Source organism: Vulpes lagopus, chromosome 6 (assembly GCF_018345385.1).
Source record: "Vulpes lagopus strain Blue_001 chromosome 6, ASM1834538v1, whole genome shotgun sequence".
Taxonomy (NCBI): Eukaryota; Metazoa; Chordata; class Mammalia; order Carnivora; family Canidae; genus Vulpes; species Vulpes lagopus.
In genome coordinates this window covers 3,396,424-3,421,418 of record NC_054829.1, presented here as the reverse complement: position 1 = coordinate 3,421,418, position 24,995 = coordinate 3,396,424, and the positions used below count along the sequence as shown (strand labels likewise).

The 24,995-nt window shown below is 51.1% G+C and overlaps 1 protein-coding gene across 15 annotated transcripts in view; it reads left to right on the top strand.

Moving 5' to 3' along the window:
• PPP2R5C (protein phosphatase 2 regulatory subunit B'gamma) overlaps nucleotides 1–23,551 on the top strand; it is a 125,966-nt gene extending 102,415 nt beyond the window's left edge. For 9 of the 15 annotated variants that reach the window (XM_041759329.1, XM_041759328.1, XM_041759341.1 and 6 more), the window contains 6 exons: nucleotides 5,061–5,231; nucleotides 6,160–6,287; nucleotides 8,550–8,651; nucleotides 10,124–10,196; nucleotides 14,936–15,052; nucleotides 20,740–23,551. In XM_041759329.1, coding sequence (XP_041615263.1) covers nucleotides 5,061–5,231; nucleotides 6,160–6,287; nucleotides 8,550–8,651; nucleotides 10,124–10,196; nucleotides 14,936–15,052; nucleotides 20,740–20,871 — 723 coding nt within the window. In that variant the 3' untranslated portion in view covers nucleotides 20,872–23,551. Of the gene's footprint in view, nucleotides 1–5,060; nucleotides 5,232–6,159; nucleotides 6,288–8,549; nucleotides 8,652–9,927; nucleotides 10,026–10,123; nucleotides 10,480–14,935; nucleotides 15,053–18,423; nucleotides 18,495–20,739 lie in introns of those variants that run through there. The other 6 variants (XM_041759335.1, XM_041759338.1, XM_041759333.1 and 3 more) reach the window with 5 other exon arrangements.
• The last annotated feature ends 1,444 nt before the right edge of the window (nucleotides 23,552–24,995 follow it).

Sequence of the window (24,995 nt, the reverse complement as noted above, 5' to 3'; positions counted from 1 at the left end):
AGAGTGTGGTCACTTGAGTTACACGTTCCTCTACTGCGGGGATGACGTTACGCCGTCAGACTCGGAGTGGCCGCGGCCGCCCGATGGCGTGCCCTTGAGCACTTTCCCTTCTTGGTTTAAGGACACGCAGCTCTCTCGGGTCCTGCCGGTTGAGGTGACCTGCGACCTTCCCTCAAGGCTCGGGGCTAGCTGCTTTGTGATCACCCGTCGCCAGTGCCAGGTTGCAGCCGTCGAGCGTGTAGATTTCCAGATTCCTTGGCGTATCACGTTTATTAGAAGTAAAAGGCTGTTGTGGCCTAGATGAACCAGGTGGAGCGTGCCGGGGGCCAGGTTAAACATTTGAATATACTTTTTTTTTTTCAAATAGCTTTATTCAATTATAATTCACGTACCCCACAATTTACCCATTTAAAATGGACAACTCAGTGGCTTTTTGGTATATGACATTATTTTAATTGTGCTTAAGTACACGTCACATAAAATTTGTCATTTTCAATGTACAGGCGAGTGGCATTAACTACATCCCAGTGCTCCGCAGCTGACACCACTATTCCCAGAGCTTTGTCACCCCAGACAGAAGGTCTGCACCCACAGACCCCGACTCCCACTTCCCCTCTGCCCACCCCAGGACCGCTCACCTGCTCTGTCTCTGCTGAGTTTGCCTCCTTGGGGCACCGGGCATGGGCGGAAACGTGCAGGATGTCCTCAGGGCTCAGACAGGCCACGCCCGTGTCAGAGCTCCATCCCTGGATGTGGCTGGATAGACTCCCTGGTGTGTGGTTCACACGCTCCCGTCAGTGAACGATGGGGCTGCTTCCACCCCCTGTGAATAATGCAAATAATGCAGCTGTGAATGTGGGCACGCAGGTGTCTACGCCAGTCCCTACTCTTGGAACTGCTCGATCCGCTGGTGATCCTGTGTTTGGCTTCGTGAGGAGCTGCCCCTCTGTCCTCCACAGCAGCTGCACAGGGACCCCGCGTTCTCCACATCCTCGCCAACACCTGGTATTGTCCCTTGGTCTGTTCTAGCCTCCAGTGAGTGTGCACAGGCATCTCTTAGGGGCTTTTTGATTTGCATTTCCCTCATGGCTGAAGATGTTGGGCATCTCTTCATCTCTTCATGGTCTGTTGGCCACCTGTGTGTCTGTGGACAAACATCTTCAGATCCACTGCCCTTTTTTTTTTTGAAATCAGCTAAGCTGGGTTTTTTTATGTTTTTTTTTTAATTTTTTAATTTATTTATGATAGTCACACAGAGAGAGAGAGAGAGAGAGGCAGAGACATAGGCAGAGGGAGAAGCAGGCTCCATGCACCGGGAGCCCGACGTGGGATTCGATCCTGGGTCTCCAGGATCGCGCCCTGGGCCAAAGGCAAGCGCCAAACCACTGCGCCACCCAGGGATCCCAGCTAGGCTGTTTTTTACTGTTGAGTAACAAAGTAAGAAGTCCTGAGTCACTTTTGGTGTTTGAGCTGTTGTTTTTTAAGTTACTGTTGGAATAAAAAAGGCAGATGTCATTCCAGCATCTCTCTGTCCCCCTGGCCGCCTTCCACAGCGGTCCCGTGAGGTTGTGAGTCTTACAGTGGAAATACGTGAGGAATCTTTAATGCTCTGTATCTGATCTCTGCTGAACTCCGTGCATGGACACCCCAAGTCACCCACCCAGGAACCGCCGCATCCCCCAGCACCTGCCCCACTCCCCTCCCCGAGGTCCCCACATGCCTCTGCTTCAGCTCTGTCTGAGATTCTGGAAGCTTCACCCCCCAGGAAAGGCACCACACTTACCAGTCTTGAGTATCAAACCTGGAGTGTTTACTCCCGGTAGGTAGGGTTCTCTTTATTCCCCTGACTAAACTGGAGACGCATCTAGGTGGGGAAGCCCACCTGAGGTGGCCTCATGGTCCTGTGGCTCCGCACTAATGGGTGAGAAGCGTTACCAGAGACGGTAGTGTGGGAACAGATTTGCACACACCCTGCCTTTGCCTACCTCAGAACTAAAAGGGAAAGGAAAACATGGAAGGAAGAAAACGCATGCACTTTTCTTCATGACTGTCCTCAGTGTGTATTTCTCACACTCCCCAGGCTCCAGAATCCACCAGACATGGGGCTGCGTTTACCCCAGGCCAGACCCCCATGGTAGTGCCCTGGTCCCCAGCTGGGTCCGTCCCAGCCCGAGTCCCAATCCTGTCCCAGCTCACCTCTATGCCATCCTTCACCTGGGAGTAACGTGAAGGCCCACAGAGGTTTGCAGGAGCGGGAGCCCTTGGCCACACTAATCCGATGGGAGGAGCGAGGCGGCTGCTGGCTTCCACCAGGTCCTTCCATCCTCGATGGGAAACTCTGAGGTGGCACAGGCAGAGAAGCTTCAGGCCCCCGAACACCCAGCCTCCCAGGATCTCCACCCAGATTCGCTTCCTGAATCTCCTGCAGCCCAGACAACAGGCGGGTGCTTCCTTGACCAGCAGGTTTTGTTTTCTGCACATTAAAAATGTTCAGACCCCCGCCTTGGTGAACTCCTTCCTTTGAAATCCCCGTATCATGAAAATACAGAGGCTGGTCTGTCTCCCTTCAGCATTGAAAGCTTGTCGATGATTAGGCGAATGGGGTAAAGTCCTGTGAAGGTGAGTGTCCCCTCGGCAGCCCTAAGGAGGACGCGGCACATGCGTGGCTCTCAGGGTCCTGGACCCAAGGCTCTCCAGAAGCCAGTATGGCTAAGGTCAGGAATGTTTAAAGTACAGTCCTTTTAAAAGACCTGCATCCTTCCCGTTTAAGGTCTGCAATTAATATTTTTATTTGTTAACTGCACTTTACAAAGCTCAGCAGCTTTCTGGGCACATTGAACATGTACATTATCATATGAAGAATAAGAGCCCATCGGACTGAGGACGGAAGTAAAGTCATGTTCTCTTGTCGTCTGCCTGTTGCTTTAGGATAATCGGCTTTCACTACAGGGCCTGGTGGGAACCCTCTTCTTCCCTGGGGTGGCAGGGAGGGGACAGAGCCGCTGGCACACATGCTCAGGCCCACCTGCCCTCCCCAGCCCTGACCAGAGAGTGGCAGCCCATTGAGTCCCCGAAGGACAGCCCGGTGTGTGATGTGCCCAGCAGCAGGCTGCCTCTTTTGCCTAGATTACGTTACCAGACAGATCCTTGTGTTTTTTTTTCTTTTTTTTTTCTTTTTTTTTAATCTATTCATGAGACACAGAGAGCGAGAAAGAGAGGCAGAGACACAGGCAGAGGGAGAAGCAGGCTCCATGCAGGGAGCCTGATGTGGGACCTGATCCCGGGACTCCAGGATCACGCCCTGGGCCAAAGGCAGGCGCCAAACCGCTGAGCCACCAGGGATCCCCTAGACAGACCCTTCTTTTACAAAACGCTGCTGCACTCTGAAACCGTGGCATCGACCATAAGTCGCTCCAAATAGTGTGAAAAGTAGGTCCAGCGTGGGGCTCCAATTCCAGAAATAAAACCTTTTTCAGAGACGTTAAATAGCTAAACCAGTTGTAGTTTTTGTATCTCACATGTTGATCTATTTTTCCTACTAAAATACCATTTGACAAGGAAGAGTGGATTTGTGACATGACTGGCATCTGCTGTATTCTTAACAGTGGTCCCCACACCGGGGAATAGTAGGTGCTCACTAAATGTCTGTTCAGTGGTTTTGAGCAAAAAGTAGGACAAAAATCATTGAATGCTCATTTTTTTTTAAGAAATTCCCTTTAAAGACAAATCATGTTGTAAATTTTTATGTCGGACCCCGAAACTAGGAGGCTTGTCTTTTTTATAAATGTTGGAATTTTATAAAGTGTAGTATCATAAAAGGTTATCCAGGAGCCTGAAGGTCAAGAGCATTAAGTAGAGTTGTTCTGAATGGATGTTGTTCAAAGGCTGGCCGTGTTCTTAGCCGTAATAACGATGGAGCAGTTGGCCCGCTGAGCGGGGAGGTGCTGTCTGCAGAGCTGCAGAGGATGGGCCAGTGGAGACCACTCGCCAGCCCGAGAGAACTGGCACTTGGGGTGATTTTCGTGGCAGTCCTGATGCTAGCTAGGGCTGGGACAGTAGTCCCAAAATGGCCCTGGTGGGCTGCAGTCGTACGTGGGCAAGCGCCCTTTAGATAGCTGAACTCTAGAAACGTTCCTAATCCTTACCAAGTCGAATCTGATACTCCGGGTGGACGCTCTTTACTGATACGGTTGTGGTAGGAAATTCGGAAACTCTAGGAGTGAGATAAAGAAAGGTTGCCCCGCAGAAGCTCTTCTACCTGTCTGACGTGGGCCAGAAACATAACGTCCAATCCTGTGTGTGTGAGGAAGCCGCCGTCGACCAGCTGAACACGGCTCACGGGGGCAGGCCACGCAGGTGCGCTCTGGCAGGGTCCCAGCTGAGGCCACACTGCCGTGCTCCCGGCGGGCCAGCCCTCCTCAGATGCAGGGTCCTCGCAGCGCAGGGTCACAGGTCACGCGCGCCAAGAGCAGTGAGGCCCGACCCCGGGTCCCTCTGCAGCCCTGCATACGTGAGCTGACAACATTGGCTTATGTCATGTCTCCCTCTTCTGATATATTCTAGCACAATTTAACACAATCGAAAACACCACGTGTGGTCGTGTAGAGCCATATATGAATGATCAGTTTGAGATAGAAACGGATTGTGCGTATGTGTGACCAGCGGCCCCAGAGCTGGCGACTTCTGCACAGAAACAAATACACCATGTCCTAAGCCCCGTGTTTCTCCATTGTTCTTTTTCTCTCTAAACCCTCCTAACTGCTTGTTTTTTATCTTTCTGTTTTCTAAAGGGGCTGACTGCAGTCAGTGGTGGTTCATCAGAGAGAGTGGGTCACATACATTAAAGTTGTGGTTCTTAAGTATATAAAATGAGCTGTTTCTCTAGTTCCCAAAAGCCCACGTGCTGATTTACCATGCAGCTGTTCTGTCTACAAGGAAGAAAGCACCGCCTTAATTTGTTGCTTTGCTTGGAGTGGGGGGGTCACAAGGGGGGGGACACCTCAATGAAACACAGATGTCGGGCATCACAGACGTCACGCTGTGTGTTGTTTCTTCGGCAGGTGGTGATGGCACTTCTCAAATACTGGCCAAAGACCCATAGTCCAAAAGAAGTCATGTTCTTAAATGAACTAGAAGAGATCTTAGACGTAATCGAACCATCAGAATTTGTGAAGATCATGGAGCCGCTCTTCCGGCAGTTGGCCAAATGTGTGTCCAGCCCACACTTCCAGGTATGGAGGACAAGTTGGGAGCAGCCTCCAGGGTGACCCCATCACCAGACATGTAGTTTTCGCTAAAAGTTGTTAGAAATGGCTCCTCCGTACAAGTGCCTTTGTCTTTACGTTCGGCGCACCCCAAACCCGTAGAACCCCGCTTTCCACACCTGAGAGGTGGATGCTTGTAGATGAACTGTTCAGCCCCGAAACTCCCCGTCCACAAGCACTTTATTTCTGACACACACACGTTCCTGTTTGAGGGGGCCTTGGTCACACACTGCTCTCCTGTCCTCGGCTCCTCATTCGGGCCTTCTGGCCTTGTTCAGAGGTCGTCTCCAGGACCTCTGTGCCGTCCGTCTGCCTCCCGTGGACCTGCTGGCATGTATCGTGAGCTCACAGTGGGCAAGGCAGCCCGGCCAGAGGGGGTCCCTGTGTCAGCCCCACTCCCATCCCCCCAGCCCTCCTCCTGGCCCCCTTCCTTACGGCCCTTGGCCACATGGCCTGTCACTTCAGGAGAATGAATTCTCCCATCACTGTCTCCCCTGCCAGAACGTAAGCTCCACAAGGGCAGGAGTTCTGCGTCACCTCAGTCACTGCTGACACCTCAGCACCAAACCCGTCCCAGACCTGTGATGGGAGTGGGTGGGCGGGAGGCAGAGGGATGAGCACATCTGGCGGGTGTGTGGCCCACGTGTGGCCCAGGGCCCAGCATGAATGTTTATTAAACGAATAGAGAAATGAATGATTGTATTCTTGATGTACAAGAAACCCTCTGCCTCCCTGTCGGGGGCTCCTCGGGGTTACAGTCTAGAGCGTGCTGAGGTTGTGAAAATGAGTCGCTAATCCAGTATAATTCACCACGTACCCACAGAGTTGTGGGCATGGTCCTGCTGAATGAATGTTTGTCGTCACGGCCACATCAGTTGTGCCGTCTGTCTTCCAGGTGGCAGAGCGAGCGCTGTATTACTGGAACAATGAGTATATCATGAGCCTAATCAGCGACAACGCAGCAAAGATCCTACCCATCATGTTTCCATCCTTGTACCGCAACTCCAAGACCCACTGGAACAAGTAAGAAACAGCTGGCTGTCGCCCACTGGGGCATTTTAACATTTCACGTATCTCGCTGAAACTTCCAACCAATTCGGATTGAAATCCAAGTCCGAAATAGCAGTTAGAAAAGAAAATGTTGCTTTTATTGCGGGCTTAGAATTAAGGAGAAGTGTGGGTCGTATCTGTGGCCTTTTATTGCCTCCTCACCCCCATTTCAAGCCAATACGGAGGCACGTCTGTTGGCACCCACCATTCCCGGCTGCATCGGCAGTGGCATCTTCCAGGCTTCATCTTTTTTTTTTTTTTTTTTTTTTTTAAAGATTTTATTATTCTTGAGAGACAGAGAGAGAGGCAGAGACATAGGCAGAGGGAGAAGCAGGCTCCATGCAGGGAGCCCGATGGAAGACTCAATCCTGAGACTCCAGGATCACGCCCTGGACAGAAGGCAGACACTCAACCATTGAGCCACCCAGGCGCCCCAGGGCCTCATCTTAGATCTCCTCCAGCTAAGGTCACTGCAGAGCCCTCAGAGCATGGTGGCCACCCTGTTCTCGGAGGCGCCCAGGCCTCCACCATACACCCTGTTGAGCCCCTCTGAGAGCACGAGCTGCCCTCCTGTCCTCGCTGCCTGGACGGCAAGGGGCGAGCAGGTGCTGGCACACAGCCTGACCGCGTCCTCTGTCCTGTCACTTAACAAGGATGAGGAGAGGACACTAAGCAGTGGTCTTCTGACACCTTCCAAGGCACGGTCAGGGCAGACTCCCTGTCACTGTGGGATACCGACTGGTTTTCGTGTCCTTTACATGAATATGGGTACCAGCGCTTTGCTCTCCCCTCCTCCTTTCATTTCTTTCCTTTCCGTGTTATAATCATTATATCAGAATCGAAAGCAGGGAGAGCAGAGCCCCGATACCCATCCTGCCCCCTTGTTTGCAGGCGAGGAAAGCCAGGCTCAGGGCGGTGGCAGGTGGGCCACACTCGCGGGCTGGCTGGCGGCTGCCTGGCTCACAGGGCCCCCTGCACACCCTTCCGCTGGCCCGGCTCACGTTCTGGCCTCATCTCATTCAGTCAGTGGCCTCATCTGAGAAATAGAGAAAACGCCGACACCCACCTTGGTGTTTTGTGCTGGCTCATCAAGAAAACGTTAATATACATGAGCACTTCGCAGCGCCCTTCACCCTATTGTGAAGGTTAATGCAGGTCAGGTTGATATACAGAAAGTCCCTGGCACCCACCAGGCATCCGAGCAGCGTTCGCCATCAGCGCGGAGCCTGCTTGCACGGCCCAGCAGACCTCGTCTGTGTATCGACTTTCAGCAGCCTCTTCTTGGCAACATTCATTTTTTATTGCACTCAGCAGGTGGTAACAAAAGCCTCGGAGCTCAGCCATCGTCCCCGTGTGTCATTTAGGATATGATGCGAGGGTCAGCGGTGACTACTGACTGGCCACAGACCCCTGCCCACTGCAAAGAGAGACGTGTCGCTTTAAATGTTTCCATATACGAGTTGGGTTTTATTATAAACTGAGTTAAGAAGTCGCTATGAATCCTGCGACGGCAAAAGCAGTAGTAGTCCTGGCAGCAGTGAGAGCAGTTACGGGGAGACAGATGAGATTTCCTGTGGCTTCTCACGAGGCCGCGGGGCAGTTGTCCCCGTCCCACCAGGGGTTCCCGTGTGGCTGTCATCAGATGGCCAGTGGGACTGGCGTCATCTCCAGGCTCCATTAGCTCGCAGAGCAGCTGGGCCTCCTCCCTCTCACGGATGTCAGAGCGGGGAAGCTGAGTTCCATTAAGCCATGCCGTGGCAATGTTCTTTTCTGCCTTCCAAAGCTCTGTTTCGGCATTATTAGAAATTGCCCTGCCCTTAATTAGTAAGATGAAAAGGAAACTGACATTTATAAGGAAATAAAATGCTTCCACTATCGTTCCCTACACATCGTGGTTTGTCTGCATTACACTTCTTCAAGTTTTGACGTTTTTTTTTTATTCCGTGTCCATGGAAGATGGCTTTTGGCTGCTGTCAGCCAGGACAAAGAGCTAGGGGCCTGGGGCGGGGGGTGCTGGGGTGCTCAGCGAGGAGCTGGCCAGGAGCGCTCTGCAGGCTGCGTGCACGCAGGTGCATCCAGCACGACGGGCTCTCGTTGGAAAGCCCGGGAGGCGTGGGGCGGAGGGCCGTTGCAGTCGCTGGAGAGTTGGGGAGCAGCGGGTTGTGTCTGAGGAGGGCAGGGAAGTGGATGGAAAGACGGAGTGTTCGGAGCATGAACGTGAAGCTCTGCTTACAGGACGATACATGGCTTGATCTACAACGCGCTGAAGCTCTTCATGGAGATGAACCAGAAACTATTCGACGACTGCACCCAGCAGTTTAAAGCAGAGAAACTGAAGTAAGTTGCCCCTTTCGGAAGCTGCTCTTTCAAGGATTTTTGTCTCCCTCAGTTCTGAATAAACCTCTTGCTTTGGTTTGCCCTAAAACGTTCTGCGTTAAAGTAAAATCGGTTCTTGCGTACTTGGAAAGCAAACGAAACCATTTGTTAACCTCTTCCCGGAGAACATCGCTGTTCTCTCCATTACGTGACCAGTTTAATCACTTAACAGAAGTTAATCACTTCTGCAAAACGTGTGTGCAGGCAAGACGTTCACTTTCAGAATGTTTGCTTTTCTCAGGGAACGCTGAAAGGCCGGAGGTGCAGTACCTTTTCAGGTGTATAAGGCAGGAGTCGGAATTCTGTTCCATGAGGTGTACGCGAAGGAGCAAGCATCTTCATCTCAGCGTAGCTTTGTCGCGCCCACTGAACGCGGGCCTCCTCTGGAACGTAGCCTGTGTCCTTCGCGAGACCAGGCCTGCTCTCAGGCTCCGAGGACTTCAGAGTCGAGTCTGGGCAGATTTTATTCTTTGCCTGTCGCTTGAAGCAGGGTAGGGGAGATAAACTTTGAACGAGTATAATTCAAATTATGGGAGGCACATAACCAGCTCTCATGTCCATGCTTCAAGACGGTTCCTATGTGTTGACCTGGACCCCAGGCCCCGTTGTAGGTTCTGGCGGCACAGCAGTGAATACAACAGAACTCCCTGCCCTCACGGGTAGCGTGGAAGGGAAAGACAGGGAAACGCGCGTGAGGAAGACGCGCTGCGCGCAAGGTGGTGGTCGGCAAGGCAGGGAAGGGGCCCGGGGACAGGTGCACACGGGGCCCCCCGGGCTCCCGCAGAGCTGAGCACAGTGTTCACACATGCCGTCGGCTTTTCACACGGCGAGTATCTTGGCTTTCTGCAAAAGATCTTAAAGATCATGCAGCGTCTCCTCCAGATTTTAAAATAAACAAATGAATAAATAAGTTGGGTCCAAGTTAAGCGATTTGCTCAAGGTCATGTGACTCACTGGCCGTATGATGCAACGAGAATCGGGTCTGAAGAAGGTTCCTTTTTAAAGCCGTCCACGTTAGGACTTTGGCCATTCACCCCGGTTCCTATATGCCATGGAAGGGGCTCACTTTTCATGGCTTCCTAGGCTTGTCTTCACAGTTATGTAGGTCCTCTGAAGAAGCAGCTAAAGCAGGAGGGATGGAGACCTGACAAGTCCTCCCATAAGCGTTCCTGAGAACCTGCAGTCTTCAACATGTTAAAATTGTAGCCTATTTATTTGTTAAATTTTTTCCCCCAAGTCTGGCTTGTCTTTCGCATTTCGTTTTCCGTGTTACGTTACCCTGTGATCACCACGGTGAAGTATGTGGAGTGAGACCAGAAAGGGACAGAGGAAAAAGTAGGTGATTGTGTTGCTGGCCATGTCCGTTTTGCCTCTCGCCTTCTCTTGCATTTGATCCGTCTCTCTAATACCAATGACGTTTTACTATTTTTCAGAGAGAAGCTAAAAATGAAAGAACGAGAAGAAGCGTGGGTTAAAATAGAAAATCTAGCCAAAGCAAACCCCCAGGTACTAAAAAGAGTAACATGAAAATGTCTAGGGTATAACTGAGTGTTTCTGTGAGCTAGGAGTGTGGCTTCATCACAGGCGGGGAGGGGGGCGGCCTCTCTCTCTAGCCTTGTATGTGGAAATGTCTGCAATAAAAGTACTTCTCAACTTCTGTACAAGTAACTTATTTTTGCCCCACCAAGTTTTTACCACAGAATTGACCTTTTTTGGCCTCTGCTTTTTCAATGAGCTGGAAATCTTATCAAGACACTGTGGTAAAAATAAAACCAGGATACAACCTCTATTTTGGGCCAAGATTTCAGTTTGTTTTCTCCCCACGAATGTCGTAGATGCTGTCGCTCAGGAGATACGTCCCTTCCTTTCTGATATCAAAATGATTCAAAAAGAAAGGGAGTTAGGCTTGGAATAGATGAAGCGTGCAGTGGGTGTCGTCTCTCCTAAAATCGGGTTCCTATAGGCTGAGCCTCTAATTGTCAAAAATTGCCTGACTTGTGCCGTGTTCGCCACTAACGCTTTCTCCTGTCGTAGCGAGGAGGCTCCAGGGCGCCCTGGCACGCGGTGCGTCCTCCAGAGCTGCCGGCAGGTGACGGCGTCCTGCGTGGCGCCGACTCTGGGACCGGCTCCCCGTGTGACAAGCGTCCGGGGGTTCTGAGTCGTGTGGTCCTTGGCGTTAGGTCCACATGGACCGGAGCGCTGTCCTTGCAGGCGCTCCTGGCTCGAGGCCTGTCTGAAAATCAGGGGCGCACGCTCCGCCAGAGGAACGGTCCCCGGGCTGTCCTCAGCCTCCCCGAAGAGAAAAGATGGTACTTTATGAGAACCACTCAGCTCCCCGTAAAAATCCTAAAAGGTTCGCTGAGGGGGATCTAGATGACAAGCAGTCCGTGTTCTCTGGTGAGAGGTGTGCATAAGCTGTTCAGGCTCTGAGGTCATCGTGCAGGTTTTTAAATGTGACGTTTCGGAAAAAGGGACACGTGAGCACAAAGCTTGAAGGTATATGTTTAATCTGTGTGACGTATTGATTGTGTTCCGCTCGGAAAGAAACCACATTCAAGAGACTTAAACCCTAGGGAAATCGCATGACGTTCCTAAGTGAGGTCCTCGTCCCCGCGTGGAAGAACTCAGCATCTGTTCTGTGCTCTTCCACGGAAGTGCTGTCGTAAGGTTACCGTGAACCCGTGAGCACCTCGTGGAGCTAGACAACCCGGGTATCTGCTGTAGGGAATGGAATGTGAGGGACGCCTGGGTGGCTCAGCGGGTGAGCGTCTGCCTGCGGCCCAGGGCGTGATCCTGGGGTCCCGGGATCGAGTCCCACACTGGGCTCCCTGCACAGGGCCTGCTTCTCCTTCTGCCTGTGTCTCTCATGAATAAATAAATAAAATATTTTTAAAAAAAGAAAAAAAAATGGAATGTGAGGTTGAAATACTGGCATTTAAGACACAGCAGAAGCGTAAATCTGAGGCAGGTGGAGGCAGAGGGGCCTCTGGGTGACAGCCCCGTGCCAAGGGTAGTCAGACAGGGTCCCAGTTAGGGCCATTGGAGACCTCGCCCCACATGCACCCAGAATCAACACCCTGAGAAACATAAAATGTGCACAAATCAGAGAGTCCGGTTTTACGCATTCTATTCTAGGACGTAGAAATCATGATCTCACAAAAAACCGCACGAGGCTTTCATGTCACAAATGAAGAAGAGCTGGTTGGTTGTGTAACAAGCGTGGCCTGGTTTCACTGCTGTGCTGTCACAAGTGTCCCTTCTGAAATAGACACTGTTCTCATTTCCCTCTGGCCGAGCTTCCCCTGAGTTCTCGTCCCCCCGGGGCCCCCTCTGCAGTGGGCCAGGCGGGCAACTCCGCAAGCGCCCCGGCTCTCTGGGGCTCCCCGCGCTGTGCTCCCCGTCTCCCCGGTGGAACCGTGTGTGAGTCAACCCCCGTGAGTCCCGCCCGCATGCCCTGACATCCCCCCCCCCCCCCCCCCCGTGCATGTGTCCAAAAGGAAAATACTTCATGGGCTCAGGTCTCAGAGCTGAGAAGCAAGGACTCGGGACTTGCTTTTCACTTGAGAGAGAGGGAATCTTCGAAATTCCTGTCCCTGGCTCCCGTCGGGGTTTTGGAGCATGGCTCTCCATCTCAGATCTGCCTTCTTGAGAGTGAGTTCAGAGCCTCTTCTGTAGAGTGGACCCCCCAGAATCCACCGCCTGCTCCCTGACCTGTATCTGGAAGTCTCCGCGAGGCTCACCTGCTCAGACTCGGATGGGCCCCATCCGTCCCTCTGGGCTTGGGGACTCTGCGGCGCCTCCAGAATCTTGGGTCGTGTTTGTTGTAGCAACTGTGGCAGCTCCGTTGGAGTTGCTTAACGTCACGCGTGATTTAGTTTAAATCATGAAATATTGAGGATCTCTAACGTAAGTGTGGTTTCCTCCTCCTCCAGAGAGGCCAAGGAACAGTTTACTGCTTGCTCCTCCCGGACTTGGGTGAGAATTGTGTGAGCGAAGCGAGGCAGGCACTCCTGTGCACCTCGGGGCTCCCGTCCTGCTGCGGCCTCGGGCCCAGTGTGCGGGGAGGCCCGGGGCGCAGGACGCGGCTGGCTGCTTTCCTCCGAGAGGTGGGCTTCTCTGGGGGGACGTTGTGTTCCTTTACCCTGCTGTGGACTCCAGCCCCGACAGAGGTCTCTATTCCCAGTAAGAACCCTCCCCTGCCAGGGCCTGCTGCGGCACTCGCTTTGCTGTGACCATCGTGTAGCGTTCTTGTCCATCCTTCTCCTTGCCCGGAGCCCCAGCGAGGACTCAGAGCCCCGCGCTGCCCTGAGCACCGGCCGTTGGCAGAGTCCACGCAGGGCGCCACCTGAGGAGTCGTGCGGTCACTTGTGTTTCTCTGAGCCCCTGGAGGCGCGGTGCCAAGCAGGCCGCCGCCTCACTTGGCAGATGGGCGCCAGCTGGGTGTCCTGAATCATGGAACTCTCCCGAGATCCAAAGATGAGAGCCGGACACAGCTTCGAGGAGCTTAGGATCCGAGAGGGGAGCCAGATGGAGGCAAAGAGAATTCATTTCAGGTGGTCAGATTATAACACAGATGAGATGATGCTAGAGAGGAAGGAAGGCAGGAGGTCTTCCTGCCTCTATCGGGGATGCAGAAAGACACGCTGTGGGACGGCCACAGTCGAGGTGTCCCCAGCAAGAGGCTGAGCCCCTTGGAGAGGAAGTGTCAACCAGGGGAACCTACCCAGTGTGAATTCGAGGCAGAGAGAGCAGAGTGAGGAAGCCGCGTTGTTCAGCACAGGTGGATTGTTAGCTGTGCAGGAGGGGCTGGGTGTGGTCTGGATTATTCGGGACGCAGCCGGAGAAGTGACAAATGTGGATTTCATCCCCTTGAATGGGCACAGGTGGTAGCGTCGTAAAGAGTGAAGTGGCCTAGTCAGACTTGCATTTCAGATAGTTCTTTCTGGCAGCGACACGTCTGGTATACTGGAAGGGGCCAGTGCACCCAGGGGCTCCTGTAGATGTGTGGGCAGCAGCAGGGTTGATGGGGACGGCAGACTGGTGCCCAGTGGCATGGAAAGGAGGAAGCCAGCCGAGCCAAGGCTCCAGTGAGCGAGTGGCCATAACAAGGATGATGTCCTGGGGGCCCAGAACCAAGGCTAGGCCACAGCCGGGAAGGCACAGCTGCCCCCTGCAGGCCGAGGGCATGGGTTAGTGAGAGCTCTGGGGAGCAGGGAGTGGGGGGGGCGTACAGGGAGCCACTGGGCACAGGCAGGGAGGCAGGGAAGCAGCAGAGGAATGCCCCTGCGGTAGTGGTGGTCCATCCGTTGTGCCCTTCATGCCACAGAGAGGCCCAGGAGGATAAAACCCAAAAACTGGCTCAGCAACCGAGAAGTCACCCAACCCTGGAGCCCATGGTCTCATCAGAGGAGCCAAGGGGAGGAAGTAGGGGTGCTATGTGGGCAGAAAGGGGGTGGGCAGGTCAGGTGGGTGAGTGAGCCCCAGCTCCCCCAGTCCCCTCCTATCAGCCCAGTGACAGTGTTTACCTCGGGTTTGCTGCCACGTATGACGTGCTTGCGGTGGCACCCCACTCGCATCTCCCCCACCCATGTGCCTTCTTTCCCTGTCCTCACCCTCACAAAGGGCACACTTAGCTCACTTTAACCACCACAACGGCCTCCTCTGGAGTGACCTTCCCCCATGTCCCACTCAGAAATGGAGAGGCCAGCAGCCAGAAACCTGCCTGTGGCTCACAGAGCCCTGAGAGAATGGGTCCCAGGGCTGCCCCGCAGAGCGCACAGCCGGGTCTCAGAGTTTGGCTAGAGGGCCAAGACGCCCAAGGTGTAGACGAAGCGGTGGGATTGCTAACAGGGTTCCAGCTAGTGTGAAGGAGTGAGGTCGGCAGGTGTGCACAGCCCGGGGGGGGGCGGGGGGGCAGGCGCTGTGAGCGGTCCAGATGAGCACATGGACTCAGGTGCCAGGTTGCCAGGTGGGGTGCCGCCCCAGGGACCAGGGAGGCCTTGGAAGGGATGCTGGAGCCTATGTCATAGTCCTCGCCTGGTGCCCCTGGTGGCCTAGGGGAGTAAAAGTGTTGTTTCTGAGGCGCTGCAGGTGTAAGCTGGTTTAATTACCACCCAGCAGGCTTCATTCAGGAGAGGGCCCTGGGGAGGGCACCAGTGGGAAGCCATGCCCCTGGCCAGGATGAGGCCCCGGAGTCCAGAACCCGAGCGTTAACAGAGAGAGTGATTCCACACTTTGCATTGCAGTACGCAGTGTATAGTCAAGCGAGCACCATGAGCATTCCGGTTGCAATGGAGACAGATGGGCCTTTGTTTGAAGATGTGCAGATGCTGAGAAAGGCCGTGAACGAAGAGGCTCGCCAGGTAAAAGCACAGAGCTAAGCCGGGACGCACCATGTAGAGTTGCTTAAAAAACGTGTAGGGTTTTAGGAGCTTATATGATCTACAGCAGGGCCTTCTGTGCAAAGCTGAAGCTGAAAACTAAGTTCGGGTCAGCCCATAGGAGGTACTTCGTCCATGCATCTCCGTGATCAAACACTAGAAGTCATTTTTGAGGCTTGAGTATGTGCCTGAGGTTTGATTATGTTCTTCATTTATAGTTAACAGTGATAGTCTCAGCTCCTCACCAGTCCTCAGATGTTCACCTGAACAGAAAACCCAACAGTCCACAAGGGTGGTGTCTTTGCACTGCCTTCCCTGTGCACCCTCCACTCGTGCTGTGGCGCAGAGGCGCCCCGGGCAGTTCCCCACAGCAGCCACTGCTGCCCCTCGGCTTCAGGACACCAGGGCCGAGCCTCGTCGTCGTCTTCCCCGACAGCAGAACCGCACTGCCTCGCAGGAAGGGTCAGGAGCCGGGTTTCCCCGCAGGCTGGGGCTTTGTCAGGACCGCCTCACCTTAACACCTGTGTTCAGGTGGTTTGTTTCCAAGTGGTGGAGATACATAGTCCCATCCCCACCGATCCCGAGACCCTTTAGAGAGGGTACGTGTCCTGCCGGGGCGTGAGGAGCCTGCCGGTGACGGTGCTTCCGAGCGTACCTGCCTCTCTCCAGTTCATGGAAGCTGGTGTGGTCTTGACCTGATGGGGATGCGGAGGGGCGAGGGCCTTTCTGACTCTGAAACTTTAATCCCCTTCGGCCTACTTGAGAATTCCTAACGCCATCCGGCGCTAAGATTCTGAAGCACAGGCCAGAGCGGCCAAGGTACGCTGTGCGCTGGACACAGGTGGTTCACCAGTGCTCGTGTCCCTTGGAACTCACTTAAGCAGAGGTTTTAATGCAAGTAAAGTTCACTCCCCACGAGATCAGATGGGATCGGGCGTGAGCAGGAGCACAGGACCTCCACCACCCAGGCTGCCGTGTCCCGACACGCAGCCACAAGCCACACGGGGCTGCTGAGCCCTTGCGGTGTGGCCATCTCCTCTAAAGCACAGGGATCCCCACGCTCAGTAGGAAGAAAAGAATGCAAAAACATCTCGTTTGTAACTTTTTACTACTAATTACATGTTGAAACGATAGCATTTTGGATATATCAAGTTAAATTTTAAAATGCTATTAAAATTAAGTTCACCCTTTGCTCTCTTTTACTGTGGCTGCTGGGAAATTCGGAGTTCCATACTTGGAACACGTTATTTTTTTATTGGACAGCACTGGTCCAGCCTCCTTTTTCACAGAGCTGCCCAAAGAAGGCGGCCACACTGACCACATTCGTGCCTCTTCCTGCCCAGCCAGCTCCCAGCCTTAGCGTGAGAACAAAACTTGAAAATACCAGAAATGCAGTGGGAGAGACTCCATACGCTCCTAGCGAATGTCAGTAACTTGTTTTTACTTGATTCGGTTGGAGTCCATAGTTGTTAGCAATGAACAGATTTAATCAAATGCAAAAATCCTTCTATTTTTCTCCATCTTGGCTATGGGGGCTTTAATTTTCCTACTTTGTTTTTTGTTTTTGTTTTTTTTTTACTAGGACAGGAATTTGAGGTCGTTTTTTAAATTACCATTTCGATTTTATGTCTTAAAGTGTGCTAAAGACATGAGAGGGCAGCCCCAGTGGCACAGCGGTTTAGGGCCGCCTTCAGCCCAGGGCCTGATCTTGGAGACCCAGGATCGAGTCCCACATCGGGCTCCCTGCATGGAGCCTGCTACTCCCTCTGCCTGTGTCTCTGCCTCTCTCTCTCTCAGTCTGTGTCTCTATGAATAAATAAATAAAATCTTTAAAAAAAAAAAAAAAGACATGAGAGCTTGCCCATTACTTGCAGACACAGAGGATATCAAATTAGCACCCCTCCTGCCAGGAAACCTACTCAAAAATCTGTGACCATATTAGTTTTTAACTCGTGTAGACCATTTAGAGATGGATAGGAAACTGATGATTTACAAGCCAGTTCTTACGCATTAAATATTTGGGGATTGGAGGTTTGGGGGGTTTTTTAAGAACATCCTTTGGTCCAAAAAATAAAAAAATAAAAATAAATAAATAAATAAAAGAACATCCTTTGGTCCAGTACAGATCATAATCACTGCTAGGAAAATAATGACCTGTGTCCAAAATGTAACGTAAATTATGGTGATATTTCTAATTTAAGGTGACTCTATGAGGAATCAAGTATTTGATCAAAAAGGCAAACCAAAATAGCATTCCCCTCTTGTGTGAAGTCGGCCCTAGTCTTTATGAGATAGCCAGTCCCGAGAAAACTTCCACCCGGTTGATCTGTCCCCTGCCCTTAGCACAAGGTGTATCTCCTTTGCTGCAACCCGAAAGGCAATCTCTACTCCCCAGACAGAGCATTTCCTGGAGGACTCTTGTAGCATATTTGTTTCCATGACTCTTCTAATAAGATCATGTAACTAAGTTTTCCATTAATTGACAGCCCTACAAAAAACATTCCCCCGCTCTTACCTCTTAGATTTCTATGATCACCTTCCTGGGTCTGAAAGACTCGATGCCGTTAAAATACCATTTCCCCCTGAATTAATGTGATCTCCATCAGAATCCCAGCATACTTTTTTTTTTAATGACATATGGATTCTAAAATTCATATGACAACACAAAGGACCCAGAATAGCCAAAACAACTTTGAAAAAGAATAAAACTACCCAAGAGTAATATTACCCAACTTTAGGACATATTAAATATTTCTATGGATCAATTGAATCCCCATCTCAGGTTATCCAAATGAAAATATTTATAGTATAGTCTCTTAAATATAATATTTGATTTAATAGATTCCCCTGAATTGGAAAAATGTCGGCATCCTATTCCTGAAATTCTCAAAAACATTGTTAAGGCAAAGAGAAAATACCTCGACGGAGGAAAACTTTATGTGCACAATTTAGAGACCAAATTACATAAGAAGTTACAGCTAAAAATTAAAGTCTGAGTATTTTCGGTAGCCTTTTAATTTTATCTTCAGCTCATTTTATTTTTCCAAAATAACTCCACGTTTCCTTAAAATGACTTGAACGTTGGCCAGAACAGGACATGGGTGAGAGGTAAATGACAGGACTGCACGAGGGCAGGGGAGGAAGTCCTCGTGGAAGTGGGGTGCAGTTGGTTGGAATTTTGTGAAATTCAATTATGTGTTGACCTGTCAGAACCATGATTTGCTTTTTTTTTTTTTTTTTGAGAAACTTGTCTAACCCTACCTAGAACATCCCAAGAAAAAATAGTAAAATTTCATGTGAATGACATTTATACCGGAGACGTTTACAATGTTTACAATTCTCATTTTTAACAGTCGGTCGGGAGAAAAGCAGTGTCAACCATGCAGATAAGGAAGGTGTAGACACGGAAAGGTGGGAAGTGAAGGTACTCCTTACCCGATACGTGGAGTGTGTGTAAGGCTCGCGTGCTCAGGACGAGCCTGGACAAACGAACGTTGCGCACATGAAGTATTTTCCCTTCTCTCCCTGTCATCCCAGCTGGTGATGGTAAAGACAAATCTGGTCCCTCAAGACATCTCGATTAGCTGTGTCCTCAACTGCATAGCACAAACGTGCACGATTATGTTCACCCAACCCCTCCTGTTCTGCTACCACTTACTCTATGAACTTAGCCTCTTAGATCTGCCCACACGCGGCAGAGAGGCTGTGCCCTGCTCTCCGCCCGCACGCCCCCGCCGCCACCTGCATGCCCCCCAGCACCCCCCCACTGCCCGCATGTCCCCCCACTGCCTGCACACACACCCCCGCCCAGGCCGACCTCACCCCTCCCTGCCCACTGTGTTCCTCCTCGTGTGGTTCGTGAGGCTCATGCTCTGCTTTACCTGCCAACCTAAGATGCCGACGCACAGAGGCCCACACGTGTCCGGCACACCTTGTGCCCTTCCAGACGCTACTGGGGTCATGTCCCATCCCTCCCACTGGCATTTACTGGTTCCAGCCCCCCGGTGTCCCCCTGGCCTTGGTCTTTTAAAATGTTTCTTCCCTTTGGAGTGCCTATTTCAGCAGCGATTAAATATCTCGAGTAGGGAAAAGCCTTGGGTTTGTTTGGCTTCGCTTTGCTTTGTTTCACAGCTCAGCGTGGAAGGGACATAAAATCCAGGGTAGAATTTTCCCTCTTGAGCTCTCGGGGGGCGAGAGCAAACACGCTTCAGCACCGTGACTGAGGTCCCTCGGGGCGTGTGCCCAGCCCTCACAACCCCCTGATGGGGGTGGTTCAGCCGAAGCCATCTTACACTAGTTTTCAGGGGGGAAAGCAAAACTCCTGCCTTTACCATAAATGAATGTTAATATTCACATAACGTTTCTAGAACTATTCCTAAAATGTCACACAAAGCTCTTCCTAAGCCTCGGTGTTCTTGCTGTTTCCACAGATAAATTTGCAAAGAACCCTAAGAAGCATTAGCTCTGCAAAAATGTGAACTTTTCATGTCTGACTTCTGCAGGTTCTGGAGTCATTTTAAAAGTCAGGAAAAGTATACTTTATGCTGAGGCTAGATATCCAGAAACCACGAGAGGTGGTTGTGGTTTTGCCCCTTTTGGTGTCAGATGATTGACTTAAAACGAGTTTTTTCCGATTAGACGTTTGTTCACCACCACAAAAGTCATTTGTTCTCTCTAAAGCCTGTCTTCTCTTTGATGGAGACGCCAGGCAGAAAGGCTTGGTTCTGGTTAAAGTCCCTACCTAATTGGCAGTCTTCTGTACACGCTGTTTAGATGACTTCGATGGCTGCTTTTGTTTCAGAAATACTGGTATTAATGCAGTGGCCCTACCTCAAAACTGAGTGACCTGTTTAACTGTTATTCCTGGAAATGGGTGCCTTTGGTGTAAACTCCCCCATATCAACCCCCTACACACACACACCCCACTTTCTTTGCAGACACAATTCTCCCAAGTCCTCATGCAAAAATAGGATTCTTTTTTTTTTTTTTTTAATTTTGAAGTAAAACCTCAATGTTATAAACTTCAGGAAGAGAATGGGGGTGGAAAAGGGAGTCTTTTACTCCTTAATATTAGGAAATTTTATGTAAATAACCAAGTACAGTTTTCCCGGGTCTCGAGGGTTTGCTCCCCAGAGTGATCCACTTCATACCTCTTACTTTAAGGACCTTTTTCCCATTCGACAGAAGTTTTAGACATTTTTCTTGACTTTAAATCCAGCTTTATTGTGGTTTTCATTCATTTTTATGCACCTCCAAAGGACATTTCCATCTTCTGAAAGGCTTCTGTAATGGACATAGCCGCTTAAATGCCTTCAGTGACACTGTGTAATCGGAGGCTTTTGCTGTTGATGACATTTCCTAAAACTGGTGGCTTTGCAAAATAGAGGTGCCGAGTCCTCTGTGCAGAACAGCACGTTTTTAGGGTCCCAGGTGCCAGTGGCGCACACACAGCCCTTCGCCGCCAGTCGCTAGCGGTCTCCTAGTGGCCGAGACCGATTTGGGGGGGACAGCTGGCTGTGCCCGAGCCACAGAGAGAGGTCACAGGGCAGCCCTCGAACGTGGGCGCTGGGCACCCGGCTCACGGCCGCCCTTTGACTTGGGACGCGGACGTGAGCTCACTGCCCCGACGGCTTGGTCTGTGGCCAACACCGCTGCCTTTTTCCTTGCAGGCCCAGAAAGATCTGAAGAAGGACCGGCCTGGCGTGCGCCGCAAGCCCGAGCTGCCTCAGGACCCCCACACCAAGAACGCCTTGGAGGCCCACTGCCGAGCGGACGAGCTGGTGTCCCAGGACGGCCGCTAGCCCCCCGCGGGCCTGCCCGGGCTGCCCCGGATTCTGTAGAAAATACATCCTTTTTGTGCCATACAAATCAGTTACACTCAGAGTCAGAGCTTTTCTTCGACCCCGTTCTGTAGGCAATAACGCGCTTCGGCCTCAGCTCGAGATTAGGAGTTCAAACAATGGTGGCTTCTCCTGCGGCCGGGGCCCCGCCGGCCACCCTGCTCCCAGGTCAGCGCTAAGGACAGCCCCCTGGCCAGCCTCTCCACGTCCTCCCCGGCCGGAATCCGCCGTCATTTAAAATAAAATAAGTGGTTCTAGGAGAATATCAATGTTCTTCAAATCAAAGGAACAGTTTTAAAAAAGTATTACATATTTTTGAAGACTCTACAACTTGTTCCATTGTTTCTCCATGATTGTTACGCCAATAGCTTCTCTCTCTCTCTCTCTCTCTCTCTGTTTTGTTCCTTTCTTTTGATCTCATTGAGATGGTTCTTTGCTGTCATCGTTCTAACATAACTTACTGGGAAACGTGACATGACAATCCTCAGCCGCTGTGTTTTCCGATGGTATCTCTTTACTTTGATTAGTGACGCGTACGCGGTGTCACTTGTGTTGTGTAGAGCTAAAGCCATATTTCCAAGCCCGGGGTCCAGCACCAGGGGCTCCGGGAATTAAGCTCATAGGGGAAACTTACTTTAAACAGAGCTTTCTCTGTCTACCTTGACCGGAATTGGAATTTTAAAATGATGTGTCCATTTCTGTTGTCGTTTGCAGGCTCTTATTTTTCTCTACTTAAACATTATTGCCCTGTAACAAGGCTCTTGAATTAATAAAAGTCATCATCTCTAAGAATTCATTTTCTACGTTTTCTAGCAAGTAGAAGGAGGTCATCTTGAGTCGGGCCAGTTCCTGGCCTGATGAGAGCTGCAGGTGCCTCTGGGCAGAAAGTAGCAAGAGGCCACGGCCAGTGCCGGGCGCTGCCCCGATGTCCCCTGGCTGCCGCGACGTGGTCCCCGGACCTCAGACGGGCGGCCGCGGCAGGAGGGCTGCAGTGAACCTCTGAACCGTGTCCAGGCCTAAAGAGCACACATTCTAAACTCCTCATAAGGAAAATACAGCGTCTAAGTTCCCATCGGTCTTCAAATGCTGCTATTAGAGTTCACGGACTTCCTTGCATGTGTCGAGCTTTTTGTTTGGGATGGAATAGCACGGAGAGAAAACCCTTTACACCTAGTGCTTCGTCTGCTCTGTATTTCTCTCAGGGTGGCCAGTATTTTGACGTCTTTTATCCCGCTTGAGAGCTGTTTGAGATGCGTACTGCTAGTGATTCTAGGTTCTTTTGTCTCTGGCATAAGGCTATATTAAAGTTCACGTTAAATGTCTTGATGCATCAAAGATAAAAATGTGGCTGCTTTTAGGATCTGTATTTTAATCGAGGTCTCGGGTGTCCATGGAAACATTGTGGAAAGCCGATGTGGTGTCACTTAACATCCACCCGCGATGTTTATTTCCTTGTGTCCCTGGAGGAAGATCACGGGGGGGGGGGGGGGGGGGGGAGGGGGGGGTGGTTCTGGGTTAGGAGCCAAGTACTAACTAAAAAGATCGCCCCAGCTGAAAGTGGGAAAGGCCACTTTGCGAGAAGAAACACTTCCTGAGAAACTTGACAAGTTACCTATCCATTTTACCATTATGAAATTTATAATTTAAAAAAAAAAAAGTTTAGATGCCTTCTCCTTTTGAGGGAAAAAGGGTGCTTTTTATTGTATAAAGCAGCGTCTTATGTATTTTGATATACCATTGTTTGAACTTCTGTCTTTAGCTGATAGACTCTCAAATATCCTTGATTTTGGATGTTCAGTATGTGTGTGAGAGAGGGTTCTGGGAAGACTCTCTTCTGCCCTAGATAAAAAGCAAAATATCCACGATTGGGTGATTGTATAAAGCTCAACCTGTAAGAACACCTTTTTGTCGAGGTTTTATTTCTGCTCTTTATTGAAGACAAACATTCACCAAAAAGGGGGGGGGGAAATACGTTTTGAGAGAGACTAATTTTCTTTGACAAGAGTATTATTTAATATTTTGGCCTATTAAAGTTTTCCTAGTTAGTACTCAGACTCCCTGTGCTAATTGTTCAACTTATATATTATTATATAGATACACTGTTTATTCTGTACCAAACTGATTTCAAAAGTACTACATTGAAAATAAACCGGTGACTGTTTTTCTTCATAAAGTTCTGCGTTCTTTCGGCATCTTCACTCTTTCCAAAATGTATCTGTACATCAGAAATGTCACTATTCCGAGTGTCTTTTTAGTGTGGCTTTAGTATGGCTTCCTTTTAATATTGTACATACATTGTATCTTTGTTTTATGGTAATAAGTAATAAAAATGTAGACTTCATATTTTGTACAAAATGTCCTATGTACAGAATAAAAAAAAGTTCATAGAAACAGCAAAAATAGGTAAGTGGCACAATTATTTTTCTTTAGAAGATATCTGTAACTTTACGCTTTAGTGAAATGTTAAGTACCTACATATTTTTTAACATTTTGTAATTCAAAACTTTTTGTTCTGACATTGTTTATGAAGAGAAAACTTCATACACGTGCCATTTAATATGCTCTTTTATCCAATTTTAAAAAAGAAAAACCTCTAAAAATGGTGTATTATATGGACTAAATAAAGAACATGTGAATTTTATTGCTCATCATGACACTAAATTTAGCCATGGTGTTGGGCCAGCGGGGCCTGGTGGTTCTCAGGCTTCCCTTGGCCCTTCCGGGGGCTGCTGTTCACCTCCCTTGGGGGGAAGTAGAGGTGCCTTTCCACCCCTTCTCCACTTTGCGTAGACGAGTGTGAGAGCAGTTTATAGGATTATTTGAGCCCAAATCGTGACGTTCGAAACGATTCTTGAAATTACTGTCCTGGAAACAGAGTAGAAGCTCTGGGAATCTGAACTTGGAGTCTGGGGCGGACCCACCCCCGTCTTCATGGGGGACCTGCCTCATCCTCACTGACGCCGGGAATGAACAGTCAACACAACAGGCCGAGAATCGAGCTCTTCCCCCGAGTCATTGCCACAAACCACCCAGAGCCCCGTGGGAGTTTGGAGAACCACACGTGCCCCACTTCCCCCCGGGGGCAGGTGCACTGAGTCAGAGGACCCCTTAAGTGTGGTGCAGCTGGGCCCTGGCCGTGTCCGGTGGCATCTGCAGCTCAGGGGTCCCCGGGAGACTCCGTAAAAGGGGGCGCACGCCGTGAGCCCAGCCTCGAGCTGCTCCTGGCCCCAGGTAGCAGGTGGAACCGGTCCGTGTCCTTCCAGGAGAACCGGTACCTTGTGCCAGGGGCTCGGGAGGCTGGGCCGCTTCACTCAACTCCCACGACCGGCCAGAGTATTTGCCGCTGTCCCCCTCATTGACAGGTGAGGACATGGGGACACCAGAGGGCACGTCACTTGCCCAGGGTCACAGAGGTGCTGAGTGGAGCCGGGCTTCAGCCCAGGCAGCGTGATCCCGGAGTCCATCTGTCCGTCCCCTCGCCGCAGCAGGTGGGACATCTAGAGAAACCCCTGGGTCCTCCCAGGCCAGGGCGGGGTGCAGGGGGTGGCTCTGAGCACGGGAGGGCTTCTCACCGTGCACTTGGCTTCTAGAACTGGAGGGACCGAGGAAGCATCCAGCCCCGCAGCCTTCGCACTTCGGAAGCTACGTTCTTACATAAAGTCAAGGTTTGTAATATTTCGATGACAAAAAAAAACCAAGCACGTGACACCAACTTTCCCCCCTGCGGGGACCAGCAGCGTGGCGGCTTCTGTCCCGGGCGTTGGCTTTATAACGTCCCTATAACGTCCCGAAACGAACCTGCAAGTGTATCAGGACTTCGGCTCGGCGACGGGGTTTATGTAAGATTTCCTTTGGGGAGGAAAAGCCGATTCCGGTGTCCGAAAGTTGCAGACCCCCTGGACGGGCTGTCTAGAGAAGGAAATGGGAGCAGCGGCGGGAGAGGCGCCCGGCCCCATGCGCGCTCTGCCCAAGCCTGTGTGGGCCCCACAGCCTCGTCCACCTGCCTCCCGACAGGGCGGCCTGGGGAGACCCCAACTGGCTCCCCAGGGCGCTTCTAGAAACCGCTCAGCACGTGTGGTTTATCT